We start from the raw sequence: 17,736 nt of genomic DNA on the forward strand, positions 1-17,736 counted from the left end.
AAAAAGTAACATGATTAAAACTTCTGAAATAGATCTTATGAAAAAAACGTTAAAGGAGTTGGGGCTGTTTTTTTAGCTCTCTGGAAAAATGACTGAATGATAACAATGACTTTATTACTTGAATGATAACAATGACGTTATTACTTGAATAGTTGCTCCAAGAAAAGTATTAACCATTTACTTTTCCATCTCTAGAGCAAATTTAGGAGAAATGATACTTAAGTTTAGCCTAACAACAATTATTGAAATCTACCTAACAAATACATTGCAAAATTAATAACAAGGAAATTATAAATAAATCAAAGCTCATGAGAGTGAAGTATACTTGGTACCTAGTTTTGTTTTAATGGGGTATCGATCATTACATACATATATTCATATTCCTAGAGTTCTGTTGTTGACGTGAAATGGAGCTAATTCCCCAAATTTAGTCCATTAGCAAGATTTTTGCTTTTTAAGAATTATTTTTTATTGGATAGTGAATGATTTTAGTAGCTAACTTCATCTAAATTAGTGGTTTAAAGGGTTGAAGTTACATAGAAATGATAATTTGAAGATAGGGAATATTGAAGATACAGAGAAGTGATAATTACCCTTGAAAGTAAAATGAGAAGGCTGAAGTACCCAGTTACCAGGGCACCATAGCTTTTGCTATCTTAGTTTGCAAAGTTCTGTATCATTTGTTGCATATATTATACACATCTCCTTTTGTGTCATGGGATTATTTCTTATGCAAGGTTAATAAACAGTAATAACCAGAACAACGGAGCTCTGTTCAGGGATCATCAAGAAATGGAACTACAGTAGTTGTCTTTTATTTAACGCTTCCTTCTATGATAGAAACCTTTGTGCCTTGGAGAGTAGAGATAGTCGTTGTTTAAAATGGTGATTGGATTGGATAACCTATTTAAATGCCTTCTAACTCAACAAGTAACTTATGGATCAGTGTTTCCTGTATTGAATTTAATAATGGAGATTTTTATGGTGTGAATTCAGAACATCTGAGTCTCTGATAAGCTGTTTTAACCCCTCTGGGTTTTCTTCTGTGGTTTAATGTCAGAGTTAGTTGATTTCTGTCATTCCTTCTAGTTTTAAATTTTATGGTTCGGCAGATTTAAAGAGATAAATATCTCTCACTTTGAAGGGTAATGCTAGTCTATTTCGATCTATTGTTTGGATTTTAATGTTAGATCTAGTTCATTTTAAGGTTTTCTTATTATTAAAAGTGGTGACTGTTTCTCCATCAGATCTTAGTATATCTGGAATATAACCAGTTATTACTAACTCTAAGTAAAGAAATTTGATCTTGATTTCTGTCCTATTAGAAAATTTTAATTATAAATTTGATTCATTTCTAGAGAACTGGAAGAGAGTATAGCTGAAATAAAAGATGCTTATGGGTGTTAAAATATTTTCAACTGAATACTGAAGGACATTAATAATTTTTCAGCTTGCAATTATCATTCCCTTAAAGATGTACGACCTTCAGACTTTAAAATAAAGAAAGCAGTTGAAGTTATAAGTTTTCCTTGGTTTAATACTGGACATTATCAACAATGTTGGATAGTCCGTTTTCTCACTTTGTAGATAACTAAGGCTCAGAGACATTAACTAATTTGCTAACATATTCCCGATACTATGTGGTAAATAGAGCCAGAATTTCAAACACAGAGTTAAGAATTTAAAATTCAGTTGTGTTTGATTAAAATACTATTTTTTTTTTCCCTTCAGTTCTCAAACTTGGTTGAGTTAGAGAATAATCTGAGTGGCTTTTAAAAAACTATAGATGCCTAATGCACAACATGGTGACTATAGTTAATAATACTGTACTAGAAACTTGAAATTTGCTAATAGAATAGATCTCAAATGTTCTCACCACACAAGAGAAAGCAAAAGAGGTGATAGGTGTATTGGTTTGTGTGGTAATCGTTTCACAGCGTATACATATATCAAAACGTCACATTGTGCACCTTAAATATATATTTAAATTTTATTTGTTTAATAAATAAAAACAATTAAATGAAAAAATTAATACTGTCAAAAAAAAAAACCCAAAAAACAAAAACCTTACAGATGCCCACTGATGACCAGTAGATGCGGTGGAGTGTCACAGCTATGCTTTAAAAGCTCCATTCTTATGATTAGCTAGACTAGCACTTTATATCAGCACTTCTCAAGCATCAGAATGCATACAAATCACGTAAGGATCTTATGAAAATGCAGATTCTAGTTCAGTAGGTCTAGGGCGGGACCTGAGTTTTTGCATTTTCAATGACCTTTCAGGTGAAATAATTGATATAGTTCCCTTGCATCCATAGTATGAATAGCAGTGATCTACACTATGTGCTATTGGATTTATGATGTAAAATTTTAGGCTATAATTCCTGTGAAGGCTGTGATTCATTCACATTTTTGTGAATTTTAGTTATAATTTTGATACATTTTTACATACCTTTGGATTTTTACTTGAAGAGCTTTCCTTCGAATGTAGGAGTAACGATGTACAAAATATTTCCTTAAGCTTTAAATCGTTCAACTATGGAACTTTAACCACATTCTGTTAAGTGATTTGGAAATAGCAGAACCCAGGTAAAGTCCTGATTTTGCGAGGTCTTGCCAAGTTTCTTCCTATAGCTCTGTGTATTGTTTGGTTTCAACAGTTGGCATGAGAAGTTTCTACAAGAACTCAGCCTGGTAGCACCCATTTATTGTTAGTCCATTCTTGCAAGAAAGCAAACTATATTAACTCCAATTTTTAATCCTCGTTTTTGACTATTTTAACGGAAATGTCATTAAACCTATATTCAAAGTGTACAACATGTGGAGGAGGAAAAGAGTTTTCACAGTTAAATGTCTACCCTTTTCAGGTTCCCCGGCACCACCATTGCCATCTGTTATGTCTCCTAGCAGGGTGGCAGCTAGTCGCCTGGCTCAACAAGGAAGTGATTTAGTTGTTCCTGCAGGTATTCTCTGCACTCACTGATTGGATAAAGGCCTTCTTGCTCCTTCTGAAACTAAACTAATTCACTCAGTTTCATAATCCCTTGCTTTATATTCTTAGGTGTGTGTAATTCTGGCTTTTGTGGTGGCTGCTTCTTTTTTTTTTTTTTTTTTTTTTTTTTAACAATAATGTAAATAATCTTTTCTAGCCATCCCTATCTTTCTGGCTTTTCAAAGTTATTAACTTAAACCTGAAATTTAATTCCCTTTGATTTAAAAACATGGTAAGATTTGATTCATTTTAAATCATGTTTTCTTTGCTCTATAAAATGTAGATTCACTTATTTGATCCTCTCCGCTTTGCAGCTCTACTCTGTTTTCAGTTCAACAAAAAAGGAGCCTTCAACAATTGGGTTGTTCATTATTTGGAATGGGTCAAGTGGAAAATGTTGTGTCTTCCTATTTTCAACCACAGCTTACAAATAGCTTGCAGATTGCAACAAAAGAATATGTAATTTACCAGTTATGGCCAGTGAAAAACACTTGGGAAAAATGCATTTCTTTGCATTGAATTTGTTCTGTACTTTAATATGCTCAATTGTACAAACAGGAAAAAGTTGAAGTACATATTTCTTTTAACATATGAAACTTTAACATTCTGTATTTTATTTCCATGAGGATTTTGTACATCTCGCATGTATTTGATTTTGCATACCGTTCTTGATCTGAGGTTGTGGTAAAGTTGTGGCAAAGGCTGGTCTGACTATAAGAGTAAGTCAGAAAAGAAATTTTTGCTGACTCTGAGTTTAAAACCATTTTTAAGAACTTTTTCTCTTTTCCTTATTTCATTGTTCTCTTTAAATTATGAAAATTTTTATTCTAAGTCATTAGTATCTTAAGCATTTAACTTTTTTTTTCTATGAAAAACATTTTATTATAGGAACTATTTAGGTGCAGAGTTGCTTTTATGTCATAATTTCTTAGCTGTTGTAGCAATACATTGTCAGGGCTTTATACTGTATTAATTATGGCTTTTTGCAGGAGGGTGGGTGGTCTCTTGAGAAAAAAAGGAGGTACAATGTAGACCTTGTTTTAGCCTAGCCTTTCATACTGGTGGTAAGATATTTTTAATGACTATTTGAAATTTGGATTATATTTTTAAATCCTCCAAAATTATAGTAACATTCTGTTGTTGCTCTGTTCTTCATAGTATGATGAAAGGAGATCACTGTGAAGAGTTCATAGCCTTCCAGATTTTTACTGGCACAGTTTTTTTAGGGTCATGAGGCTATAAGAGTAATTGTCAAAATTTTGTTTTCTAGAAGTAAAGAGCTTACTTAGAAAAGAAGTTTGGTTACAACATTTTTTTTTTTTTTTTTTAAGACAGGCAAGCCACATAACATTTGCATTTAACGGACAGAAATGTTTTTTAAGTGTTTGGAAATTATTCTCAATGATTCCAGGAAATTTGAGTTCTTCACTTTGTCAAAACCTTTTTATTTTTAAATGCATAACTAGTTTAACTTGAATAAGCATCAGTGGTTTGGTTTTTTACTTACTTGTCTTTATCTGGTTTGTGTTTTGTCTTTTGTTATGATCATGCAGGTGGCCAGAGAACACAGACCAAAGGTGGACCAGTTATTCTAGCAGATGAAATAAAAAATCCTGCAATGGAAAAGTTAGAGCTTGTTAGAAAATGGAGTCTGAACACCTACAAGGTTTGTTTGTTTGTTTGTTTGTTTGTTAATGTTTCCACCCTAACTGGCTCTAAGAATTTTCATTTGTATGTTATTCAAATTAGTGTTTTGCAAATATATGAACATATAGGAGAGAATGATGCCATCTAAACATAAAAATACAGTTAGAAGATGAAGCATTTTGTTTTATTAATCTTTGTTTGCATAGTTGTAGTTTAAATAGTAGCAAAAGAGTAAAGTTACCAAAATGCTTATTAATTGATACATAATTGAAGAAGAAATATATTGCCTTAGAACACATTTAGCTGTAGAACTGCTGTAGATATGTCTGTCCCTACCTCCTCTTTTTGATACTTTATGGAACTGAATTGCAAAAGAGATACATTCATTATCCAGAGTTGGAATTCACTGATCTTATTATAATGACTGAGCATTAACTGTACATGTAGCATCAGTTTGCAAGTGAGTTGGACTTCAAAAGTTTATTGATGTTGTTAGTTGCATTGCTTCAGAGTAATTCGTGACTCTTTTTCTTATGACCTCTGTGAAACAATAAGCAGATTATTTAATCTATAGAATTTTTGATGTATTACAAAGAGCTCAAACCCCAAATTCACTTTAGTACTTTTGAATCTTAACAGGGACAAGACAGTAGAATTTAAAGAACAGTTAAGTGAATGAAAGCCCTAGCTGTTCAAGTTAGAGCACTGGCCATAAAACCCTATGTTTGTGAATTGTTTGTGGGTGTAGTGGTTTGCAAATCAAGGATTGTCTGTTATATTTTTATACAGAGCACATGTCTCTTATGTGTCTTCTCAAGAGTAACACAGAAGTGAGTTTATTCTTTCAGTTAATACTTTTTTTTACATTTTTAAAAATGTTTTGTTTATTTTTGAGAAAGAGAGAGAGCGTGCATACAAGGGAGAGGGGCAGAGAAAGAGGGAGACAGAATCCCAAGCAGGTGCCAGGCTCTGCGCTATTAGCACAGAGCCTGAAGCGGGGCTCAAACTCACAAACTGCGAGACCATGACCTGAACCGAAGCTGGACACTCAACCGACTGCACCACCCAGGTGCCCTTCGTGGTTAATACTTTTAAAATATGATCTGAAATCATCTACAAAAGTACAGGTTCTCTTAAGATGATAAAAGTACCCTGAAACATGCTCATGAATCTTTCTAAAAATTATTTAGTGTTTGTTAGAGAACAGAAATAGACAGAAATTAAAGGCAGAAATCATGCAGGAACTGAAGTCCAAGAAAGAGAAGATCAAAGTCATGGCTAGAATCAAGTTACTCAAAAGTAAAATGGATGGCAAGCACAGTCCTAAATCAACCAAATCAAAATCTTATCCTTGAAGGATTATTGAAATGACAGTGCATGCCCAGTATAGCTCACAATTTGGAATGAAAAGGTAAAAAAGCCACAAGAACAGAGTCAAAGAGACCCAATGTGGTCATTACACTTTGAGGTTCTTTTAGTTGAGAGGCATATGCCAGCCCAGACACACTGGGCTATAAATTCCATTAAACTCACATGACTTCGGGGCACCTGGGTGGCTCAGTCGGTTGAACGTCCCACTCTTGATTTCTGCTCAGGTCACGATCCCACGGTTCAAGAGATTGAACTCTGTATTGGGCTTTGCGCTGACAGTTTATTTAAGTTTAAATACACTTACAAAAATTTTTAAATGAAAAGAATAATTGTATAAGTTAGAACTTTCTTTTTCTCTTCTATTTATTTTTGAGAGAGAGAGAGCACAAGTGGGGGAAGAGCAGAGAGGGAGACACAGAACCCGAAACAGGCTCCAGGCTCTGAGCTGTCAGCACAGAGAACAGTGCGGGGCTCAAACTCAACAGACCATGAGATCATGACCTGAGCCGAAGTCGGACGCTTTACTGACTAAGCCACTCAGGTTCCCCAATTTTTTTTTTTTCCAATTTTTTTAAAAAGTAAGCTGTAGGCCTGACATGGGGCTTGAACTCAGGACCCCAAGATCAAGAGTCTCATGCTCTACTGACTAAGCCAACCAGGCACCCCTCTCTTCTGATTGACACTACAATATCCCAATTAAGCTTTTTTTTTTTTTTTAAATGTTTTTTATGTATTTTGAGAAAGAGAGAGCATGCATGTACTGGAGCAGGGGAGAGGCAGAAAGAGAGGCAGAGAGAGAATCCCAACCAGACTCTGCACTGTCAGTACAGAGCCCAACCTAGGAGTCAAACCCACAAACCGTGAGATCATGACCTGAGCCAAAACCAAAAGTCAGGTGCTTAACTGACTGAGTCACCCAGGTACCCCTCCTGATTAAGCTTTGATGAAAAAAAATGCAGTTAAAACTGAAAAACTTTTCAGTGTTTTCAGTTTTCAGTTAAAAACTCCTTTATTTAGTATTATGCTATGTGTGCAACATTTTAAAGGCTGGTCAGTTTCATTAACATAAACTTTTATAAAAAGGCTGAATGTGGTATGTCAATATAAGAGGTAAATATGGAGTCTTAATGATTCAACTCAGATTAGTGTAGAAGTAAAAGACAAAACAAGGGGGACAGATAATAAACATATAGGAAAACAAGATAAAGAGCAAGGGAAACGTGAACTAAAGGACACAAGAGAGGAAGGCTCAAATGAACAAAAATCTTAAATTTCGTAATTTGTAACTACTAGAACTTTGTTCAGAAATAGGACCTGTATTTTTTTTTAAGCTTGTAGTGTTTTAATTTAATTTTTTTAAGTAATCTCTACAGCCAACGTGGGGCTTGAGCTCATGATACCAAGATGAAGAGTTCCATTCTCTACCAACTGAGCCAGCCAGGCACTGCTAAGGCCTGTATTCTTTAGGTTTCAAAATGTGTGAATATAGAATGTTCCTATTTAGAGGCAAATTTCATGAATAAATGAACAAAGGAATGGCTGAATAAATAAGTTTAATAAATAAATGAAACCCAGTCTGGTATGAAAGATGAATAAGTTAAATGAAAGGGAGCAAAAAGAGGAATTCCAAGCAGCAGGCAAATATAGCCTCATGAACAAAGTTGTAGACATGTGAGAGAGCATGGTTTGGGAAATCTCTGGATAACTGGTATCACTGGATCTTTGAGTGGGAGAGAAGAGCAGTAGGAGATAAACTTGGGAAGGCAGATGGGTCTGATTCATGCCATTCTAAAGACAGTGGGGATCAACTGAGCAATTTTAAGCAAGAGTGAACCATATTACACATCAAGCAGAGTAGAATATGCAGTGTAAGAGATTTTGTCAAGAAGCTATTAGAGTAGGGGCGCCTGGGTGGCTCAGTCAGTTATGTGTCCGCTCTTGGTGTCAGCTCTGGTCATGATCTCACAGTTTGTGAGTTCGAGCCCCACGTCAGGCTTTGCGCTGACAGAGCAAAGCCTGCTTGGTACTCTCTCTCTCTCTCTCTCTCTCTCTCTCTCTCTCTGTGCCCTTCCCCCCTCAAAACAGATAAACTTTAATTTTTTTTTTTAGTGTTTGTTGATTTTTGAGAGAGAACGTGAGCCAGGGGAGGGGCAGAGAGAGAGAGGGAGACTGAGGATCCAAAGTGGGCTCAGCACTGACATCACAGAGCCCAATGCAGGGCTCGAACTCACGAACTGTGAGCTCATGACCTGAGCCAAAGTCAGACGCTTAACCGACTGAGCCACCCAGGCACCCGTAAATAAACTTTAATTTTAAAAAAGAAGCTGTTACAGTAATGTGAGAGAGTAATTAAGACATGGACTATGGCTGTGAAGACTGGAACGGAGAAGAGGGGATAAAGTCAAACAATTTTAAGGAGGCAGAATCTACTTAATGACAAAGAAGATTTTAGTTTTGTATTTTTTTATTTTTAGAGAAAGAGAGCATGAGCAGAGAGGGGCAAAGGGAGAGAGAGAGTCCCAAGCAGGCTCCATGCTCAGCACAGAGCCTGACACGGGGCTCGATCCCACAACCCGGGGATCATGACCTGAGCTGAAATCAAAAGTTGGACGCTCGGGGCGCCTGGGTGGCGCAGTCGGTTAAGCGTCCGACTTCAGCCAGGTCACGATCTCGCGGTCCGTGAGTTCGAGCCCCGCATCAGGCTCTGGGCTGATGGCTCGGAGCCTGGAGCCTGTTTCCGATTCTGTGTCTCCCTCTCTCTCTGCCCCTCCCCCATTCATGCTCTGTCTCTCTCTGTCCCAAAAATAAATAAAAAACGTTGAAAAAAAAAAAATTTTTTAAAAAGTTGGACGCTCAACCAACTGAGCCACCCAGGTGCCTCTGTGAAAGATTTCAGACCATATTTTAAAAGTATTAACTGAAAGAATAAATTCACTTCTGTGTTACTCTTGAGAAGACGCATGAGAGACGTGCGCTCTGTATAAAAATACAGACTATTCGTGATTTGCAAACCACTACAGCCACAAACAGTTCACAAATAGAGTGTTATGGCCAGTGCTCTAAGTTGAGCAGCTAGAGCTTTCATCCACTTAACTCTTCTTTAAATTCTACTGTCTTGGCCCTGTTAAGATTTGAAGGTACTAAGTGGATTTGGGGCTTGAGCTATTTGTGATACATTAATCACCGAAAGGCTTTCCATCAACAAGAATATTTAGCACTTCCTTTATTGGTTGTTAATTTGGGCTCTAAGACCAGGCTGGTGGTTTAAACCAAATCTATAATGGGAACAAATGTAAGTTTAGGCCCTGAATATAAGCATTCTTAAGTATTATTTTAATCTACCTGATTTTATTCATAAAATTTGAATCCAAAGTTTATTTATGTTCTTACTTATTCTCATCTGCAGGAATAGTAGTGAATAGTGAACTCTGGTTTATCCCTTTTGTTTTTGTATTTTCCTAGTAGAGAATAGAGTATTTTTAGTGCTTGCTTCAGCAGCACATATACTAAAAAATTGGAACGATGCAGAGAAGATTAGCATGGCCCCCATGCAAGGATGACACACAAATTTGTGAAGCATTCCATATTTCTGGGGATGGGTGAAATAGGTGAAGGCGATTAAGAGTACACTTATCTTGATGAGCACTGAGTAATATGGAAGTGTCGAATCACTGTATTGTACACCTGAAACTAACGTAACACCATATGTTAACTGTATTAGAATTGAAATAAAATAAATCTTACTTTAGGGGTGCCTGGGTGACTCCGTTGGTTAAAAGTCTGACTCTTGATTTTGGCGCAGGTCATGATCTCACAGTTTATGGGATCAAGCCCTACATCAGGCTGACAGCGTGGAGCCTGCTTGGGAGTCTCTCTCTGCCCCTCCCCCTGCCAAATAAAGAAATAAACTTAAAAAAAAAAATAGAATTAAAAAATAAATTTTAACTTACTATTATTTTTTTAAAGATTTTATTTTTAACTAATCTCTACACCTAATGTGGGGCTCAAACTCACAGCCCTGAGATCAAGAGTTGCACATTCTACCAAAAGAGCCAGATGCCCCCCAAGATAAAATAAAGGTAAAAAAAATTTTTTTTTAAAGAATAGACTAGGGGCACCTGCCTGGCTCAGTCAGTGGATGAGCCAGCATGCAGTTCTTAATCTCAGGGTTGTAAGTTTGAGCCCTATGTTGGGTGTAGAGATTTTTTTACTTAAAAATTAAAAAATCTTAAAAAAGAAAAGAATAGAGTACTTTTAGAAGTCCATTTTATTATTATTTTTATTTATTTAAGAATAATCTCGGTTTCAGCATTCAGAGCTGTTTGGCATGTTTCACAAACATTAATAAATACTTTTTTTAAATGTTTAAGAATTTGCCATCAGTATTCACACCTCAAATTAATCTTTGTTGCCTTTAAGCCAGTATCTTTTAAACTTTCATTCCTGTTTTTCTTGTCATATTGCCTTACTCATTTACTGGTTAACCTATTTCCCCTGTTCAATTTCTAGTATTTTCTTTTATGGTCCCTACTTCCCTATCCTTCACCATTAATAACTCTTTTAGTGTCTGTCAGCTTATACCATGAAATTATTCTTTTGATAGTATTTAAGTGTTTTTATTCACTTTTTGGTTTTACAGAAAAAGCTCTTGGTGCTATTTAAATACTCAGAGTACACAGTGACTATCTTGTAAATTCATGACCTGTATGACAATGATTCACAGTATTTTGTATACTGTTTATCACTTTATTATATTCACCCACCCCCAAGTAGGAGATCTACATAGAGCAGTAATTTACTTTTGCTTCTTTCTGTCCCTTTAATCTTGCTCCTTTTGTCTCATTATCTTAATGGATTCTTAATTTATAAGTATGGAAAACTGAATGGGACTGCCAGCTCATTGTAATTCATCTGCATTTTCAGGAATGTAGGCTATCTGAAGTACTCTCACTTCCAGGTTACTTAGATTGTCCTTAAGGTTGTACGTTATCCATATTAGAATACAAGGTTGGAAAGTTCCATTTCAACACTTGTTTCCAGTGTCAAGATTTAACATGCTTCATAATCACTGTCACCTTATGCTTCTTACTGCCCTGGCTTCCTGGAAACAAAAAACATTCCCTCATTAAACCTTTGACCCTGCTGTCTGCTTATAGCTGTTATTTCTGAGGAAAAATGGCCACTCAGACAACAGTAGACATTTCTTTCATTTTGTCCAGTCTACCAAGCTTCTTCAATGAATTCTGGCTTCTTGACTTTGAACAGACTGTTTTATCTGGATTGCTGTGGAAGGCACCACATGCTTTGGCTTTCAAATGGAGTAAATGTGTGTGATGATATTGCACAGGGAAATAAATCTGTTTTGTGTGGGTGAATGCAATGGTATATCTCCTTTATCTCGTTACCATTTCAGGTAGTATTTCTTGCTGATGTTTCCCTCATAAAAATGACAAGTCTGCAGTTAAGCTTTTCTCTGGATATGATTTTAATCTCCTGAGTGTGTGTTTGTATGTTTTCCTTAGAAATAGTTTTATCTCTCTTCTGTGGGTTCGACCTCTCACCTTTCCTATCACTTTCCGTATAGTTAATTTCTCTACCTTAAAAAAAAAAAAAAAAAAAAAAAAAAAAAAGAACTCCTTTATTTTTAAAGGTTTATTCACAAAGATCCTTAATTGGGGTGTGAGGGTGGCTCCATTGGTTAAGTATCCAACTCTTGATTTTGGCCTGGGTCATGATTTCATGGTTTGTGAGATCAAGTCTCACATTGGCCTCTGCACTGACAGCAGAGCCTGCTTTGGATCCTCTCTCTCCCTCTCTCTCTCTCTCTTTCTCTCTCTCTCTCTCTCTGCCCCTCCTCTGCTTGTACTCTCTCTCTCAAAATAAATGAATAAACTTAAAAAAAAAAAAAAGATCCTCAGTTGATGAGAACAGAGAATATGTCAGGGAATTCATTTCAATTTTAAATAGAAAAGTATGAGTAGTACATAATATACTGACATTAGTAGGATAAATATAGATTTATATGTATTGACAAGGAAAAGTCTCAAGATACTTGTTCATAGGAAAAATATTGAGGATATTATGTATAGCGTAGCCTGGTTTCATGTTTACTTGACAGATATCACATATGTGAGTATAGAGGTTTACAGAAGAGTTTAGACTATGTAAATAGCAGTTTTCTGTTATTTAGGGGGATTCAAGGAAGAGAAAATTCAACTTTTATTTCATTCATTATGTTAATTTTTGGAGTAGATATTAGTTCTATAACCAAAACTTTGAAAGACATGATAAAAGAGCAAATTTGTAAAGTTTAAAAATGACAATATTTATTTATTACTTTTTTAGAATATTTGTGTTAACTTTAAATGATGAAAAGCTTATTAGTGCCCTATACGGTTACTCTTATATTATTGAGTAGTGAGGTTGTTTATAATTTTTTTATTGCTAACAAAAATTTCCTGTATTATTATTTCTGGGTTAGGACACAATAATATCATAATTTAATACTATTCTTTCTGAATAAAGTAAAAGAATCCAGGAATCTCTAATCTCTACCTCTTTCTCTTCCTCCTTCCCTTCCCCAACCCCTGTTTCTCTCTCTTTCTACCCCTTTCTCTCTCCTCATTCTTTCCCACCTCCACCTCTTTATTCTTTCTCCTTCCTGTCTTCCCTTCATTCCTCCTATTCACACACATACACACAGCTAGTTTAAGAGGAAGATTGAAGGAAGAAAAGCATTTGAAACAAACAGGAGAGTAGAATTTTGGTATGTTTATTATTCCTCTATTAACAACCCAGTAATATTCTTAAGTCACTGCCAAGGATCTCAGTTGTTGTAAATAATCTACCCAAGTACACTAAGCCCGAAATAGGATTATGTGAGAGAGCTTATCTAGCAGTATATAAATTAGCTCTCTAAGTCTTAAAACTTCTTCTGATTAGTGGGACGCCTGGATGGCTCAGTTGGTTAAGTGTCCGACTTCGGCTCGGGTCATAATGATCTCACAGTTTGTGGGTTTGGGCTCCGTGTTGGGCTCTGTGCTGACAGCTCGGAGCCTGGAGCCTGCTTCGGCTTCTGTGTCTCCCTCTCTTTCTCTCCCCTTCCCTACTCGTGCTCTGTCTCTCAAAAATAAATTTAAAAAACATTAAAAAAAAAAACTTGCTCTGATTAGTAATAGTAGATATTACTGGTAAGTTTATTTGAGTCTGAGTGAACTTCTAAGTGGACTGATAGTTTTCAGTTTTTTTAAGGGTAGCTTGTTTGAAGCCAAAAATGCTACATGCCAAATGCTCTAGCATTAGTACTTTGGATCCTATATTACTCTTTTCTCTTTTGTTCTTTTTTTTTTTCTTCCTAAACAAAGTGCATCTTTCCACTTTTAGTGTACTCGACAAATTATCTCTGAGAAGCTAGGCCGTGGATCAAGAACTGTGGACCTTGAACTTGAAGCTCAGATTGATATATTAAGAGATAACAAGAAAAAATATGAAAACATTTTAAGACTGGCTCAGACACTGTCGACCCAGCTTTTCCAGATGGTGCATACCCAAAGGCAACTTGGAGATGCATTTGCTGACCTGAGTTTGAAGTCCCTAGAACTCCATGTAAGATTATTTTAAATAACTATTGGAGAGTGTGGAGGAGGAGAACGGCAATAGTATTCCAAGATATAATTTGTTATGTTTCTGATTTGCTTAACTCTTAATAAAACTGGAATCTTGAGGTGTTCTTTCAAGATACTTTATATGATTTTTAATAAGGCCCAAGTGACCGGAGATGTCAGCTGGAGGTTTCAGGGGAAGGGAACTTGGGTTAGAGGAAAGGAAAAGGAAAATACTCAACCTGCTTGAATCTAGAAAGAATCATAGCTCTGTGTATGTGAGCATGGATAAAAAGTAAATTCAGGTACCTATTGAAAATCTCTTACCAGTTGTCCAAGTATCTTGAACAAATAGTAACGTGCTTGACTGGATTCATAATATACTTTTACTGACTCATTAATAGGAATTGTGAATTTTAGAGATTAAGAATTTTAGAATAATTATGAAATCATTTTTCTGTATATATCCCTATAAGCATTCAGCAGAGAATTCCTAAGAATTTCTTAAGATATATGAAGTGTTTTCTTTGATGTCTTTTTTTTTTCCTCACCTGGAGCCAAAAGGTGCAAAATCCCTTTCCTACAGACATCTAACTTGAAGAGTTAGATAATTTAGAGCATTAAGGCATTTGATAATATCTACAGTCTTGGAAAAGAAAGTTTGGCTAGACATGGCAATATATATCATAATAGCAAAGAATACTGAGATTCAATTCTGAGTCATTAGATAGACAAAAAGAGCTAATCGAATATTTGGGAAGCTGATTAATCATAACAGCTGCAATTATTGGGTGTCCACAATTTCACTGTAATGATCCGGGTGCTTTATAGCCATTATATCATATAATTTATGTAGCAAGACTGCAAGAAATGTTATCCCCATTTTATAGATGAGGAAACTGAAGCCAAGAGAGGTTAGGTAATTTTTATAAGATCACAAAACAAATAAGAGGTAGAGCTTAAAATTGTATTTTATATGTAGAATTTATTTGTATTTTATACATACGGACACACACGTATTTGTTTTGTCTAGTAGCCAAGGCCATGTACAGACAGTGAGGCCAGGAGGGGGCACCTCTGGGTGGAGCTCACCTATGCATGTGCACAGGAAGGAGCTACCAGGCCTGTCTATGTTTCTCAGTGGCCTTTTGGCTATCCCTTGTAAGTAGAATATTTAGAGGGTCTGTGATCTAGAGAAAAACCCCCACAGTGTGGAAGGAGGTAGCCAGGGTATAGGATCTGCAGAAGTGCTGCAACAGTGTTCTCAGTGTTCTCAGTAATGCTACATTCAGTAGACCCTGTTAATTATAGTAGTTAACACGGATTAGGAGTTTACTATGTGCCGAATACTGTTCTAAGTGGTTTATCTATGTATTAGCTCATTTAATGCTCTGTCTTAGCTAGTAGGAGGTACCTTTGATATCTTTTCTAGATGTCAGATCCTTTTGTTGTTGTTGTTTTTATAGAACTGAGAGGTTCATCCTCAGTAATCACGTCCATTGGACCCAGTTTGAGTTTTTGAGTTTTTTTTTTTTTTTTAAACGTTTATTCATCTTTGAGAGACAGAGACAGCGTGAGCAGGAGAGGGGCAGAGAGAGAGAGGGAGACACAGAATCAGAAGCAGGCTCCAGACTCTGAGCTGTCAACACAGAGCCTGACGCGGGACTCGAACTCAGGAACTGCAAGATGATGACCTGAGCCAAAGTCGAACACTCAACTGACTGAGCCACCCAGGCGCCCCGAGTTTCTTGGTTTTTTTTTAAAGTAGGCTTCATGCCCAGTGCAGAGCCCAGTGAGGGGCCTGAACTTGACCCTGAGATCAAGACCTGAGCTGAGATCAAGAATTGGATGCTTAACTCAGTTAAGCCACTGAGGTGCCTCTAATTTTTGAATTTCTTATTTGAACATTTCTAACCCTTTGCAAGGATTGATATTTTATGAGTTTTAGTCCAGTGAGAAAATGTACTTATTCCTTTTTTTTTTTTTTTTAACAGAATACAACTTTTTATCTTACAACTACCATACGGGTCCATTGGAAATCAAAGACACAGAATGGGATCTTAATGATCATATTTTGCTACTTAAAACATTTTGCTATTTCATCATCTTAGGAATTATTTCATCATTACTCATCAGTTATTTCCAACCATGTTAAAAATTACCAAGATGATAAGAAAATAAAAGAATGATAGCATTGCCTAGAAAAAGTGAAATAGATAAGTATTCTTTGTGTTTCCAAAATGAAATCTGAAGAAACTGTTTCTGTAGTTTTTTTTTTTAATGTTTATGCAACATAGTTGAAAATGTAGAATTTTTCCTTTTTTTCCCATAATGGCAAAGAGAAGATACTACCAGAGGAAGATATTTCACAATTACTAGACAAATCAGAAGATGACTGCAAAGAGACAGCAGCAAAGATACTCAACGGTGATGACAAAATAGATAATACAAGTGAAATCTCAGTTTATGAGTCTTCTGATGATGAGATACTAGATGAGTTTTCTTAAATTCAAGAGCCAATGAGTTTTTAAGGACAAAAAGGAAATGTGGTACTATATTAGTCCAGTTCTCTACACAAACAGAACCAATAGGATATGTAGATATGTAGAAAGATGTATTTTAAGAGATTGGTTCACAGCACTATGGAGCGTTGGTACATCTAAAACCTGTAGGGTAGTCTGGCCGACTGGAGACTCAAGGAATGTGAGTTGCAGTTTGAGTCCGAAGGCAGTCTGTTAGCAGAATTCCTTTTTCCTCTAGGGAGGTCAGGTGATTGGATGAGACCCACCCACATTGCAGAGGACAGTCTGCTTTACTGCTTTTGCACTCCACCAATTTAAATATTACTCTCATTCAAAAAACACCTTCACTGAAACATCCAGAATAATATTTGACCAAACATCTGGACATCATAGCCCAGCCAAGTTGACATGTAAAATTAATCATCACAGGTAGTTTTATCTAGTTAGTAGTTTAATAGGCATGACACCATCATGCAGCATTTTTAAACAAGAATTTGGACTATCCTATTTTGCTAAAAAGACATACTATATTCTTCTTTTATGATGCTTATACTCCAAAACATACTTGATATGATTTGTTAGTGAACAAATGCTAAAGTCAAATGTGTACGCAGAAGTGATTTGAAGGAAATAATGTAAGAAATAGAAAATTTATTGGATTGAACATTCTAACTGGTGTTTATAAATATAAAAATAATGGTAAACCAGAACCTATTAGAGACTATGAAATTTGGAGTCAGTATTTACAGGGTGGATATTTTTGTATCGGGATTTTCCAGAGAAAACCAATAGGAGATGTGTACATAACACACACTGTACACACACACACACCAGCACACACACATTTATTTTAAGGCATTGGCTCACCCAGTTGTGGGACTTGGCAAGTCTGAAATCCTAAAGGTAGGTCAGTAGTGTAGAAACTCAGGCCAGATTTCTAATGTCACAATCTTAAGGCAGAATTCTCCTCCAGGAAGCTTCAACCTTTTTGCTTGGAAGAACTGATTAAATGAAGTCCTTTCATATTATGGAGAATAATCTCTTGAAAGTCAACTTTAAATCATATCTGGAATGTTTATTATTGTAAATGTTAATCACATCAACAAAATCTGTATCTTGTTATTCTAGTTTATCTTTAAGTAATCTCTACATCCAACACAGGGCTTGAACTCACAATCCCAAGATCAGAGTTGTACACTGTTCCAACTGAGCCAGCCACGCACCCCCAAAATCTGTATCTTCATAGCAGCATCTAGACTGGTATTTGACCAAATAACCGGACACTTTAATCAAGTTGACACATAAAATTAACCATCACCATTAAGCCATACTTAATCTCCAAATAAAGACAGTAACAAAGTCTTACTTTTACCTATCGTGATATGACTATCCAGCATGCTACCAAAGACTCAGTAACCTATTCCCCAGAAGAGGATGCAGAGTTCTTGAGTGACATTCACTTTTTTCCTTGATATCCTGTAAGTTAAGTTCTACGATATAAAATTAATAATATATCTTATGTTGTATGCTAAGGGGATAAGAGAGGGAAGAAAACAAAGTTATTTGCTTTATATACACACATGCATATTAGTAACAAAATAGA

At 35.8% G+C, this 17,736-nt stretch overlaps 2 protein-coding genes and 1 non-coding gene across 8 annotated transcripts in view; 2 read left to right on the forward strand and 1 right to left on the reverse strand.

The window, feature by feature from the left end:
• The window catches only part of FBXW7 (F-box and WD repeat domain containing 7), a 512,478-nt gene extending 503,862 nt beyond the window's left edge, over positions 1–8,616 (reverse strand). The window contains exon 1 of the mRNA XM_049632296.1: positions 8,598–8,616. The gene's annotated coding sequence lies outside the window, so the exon portion shown is untranslated. The remainder of the gene's footprint in view (positions 1–8,597) is intronic.
• The window catches only part of ARFIP1 (ADP ribosylation factor interacting protein 1), a 127,514-nt gene that overhangs the window by 69,897 nt on the left and 39,881 nt on the right, over positions 1–17,736 (forward strand). For 4 of the 6 annotated variants that reach the window (XM_049632303.1, XM_049632302.1, XM_049632304.1 and 1 more), the window contains 3 exons: positions 2,868–2,963; positions 4,546–4,658; positions 13,394–13,615. In XM_049632303.1, the coding sequence (XP_049488260.1) occupies positions 2,868–2,963; positions 4,546–4,658; positions 13,394–13,615 (431 nt within the window). The remainder of the gene's footprint in view (positions 1–2,867; positions 2,964–4,545; positions 4,659–13,393; positions 13,616–17,736) is intronic. The other 2 variants (XM_049632306.1, XM_049632307.1) reach the window with 1 other exon arrangement.
• LOC125924078 (U6 spliceosomal RNA) lies at positions 9,493–9,601 on the forward strand. The gene has a single exon (XR_007458263.1). It is a non-coding gene; the product is annotated as a U6 spliceosomal RNA (small nuclear RNA).

Source organism: Panthera uncia, chromosome B1 (assembly GCF_023721935.1).
Source record: "Panthera uncia isolate 11264 chromosome B1, Puncia_PCG_1.0, whole genome shotgun sequence".
Classification (NCBI taxonomy): domain Eukaryota; kingdom Metazoa; phylum Chordata; class Mammalia; order Carnivora; family Felidae; genus Panthera; species Panthera uncia.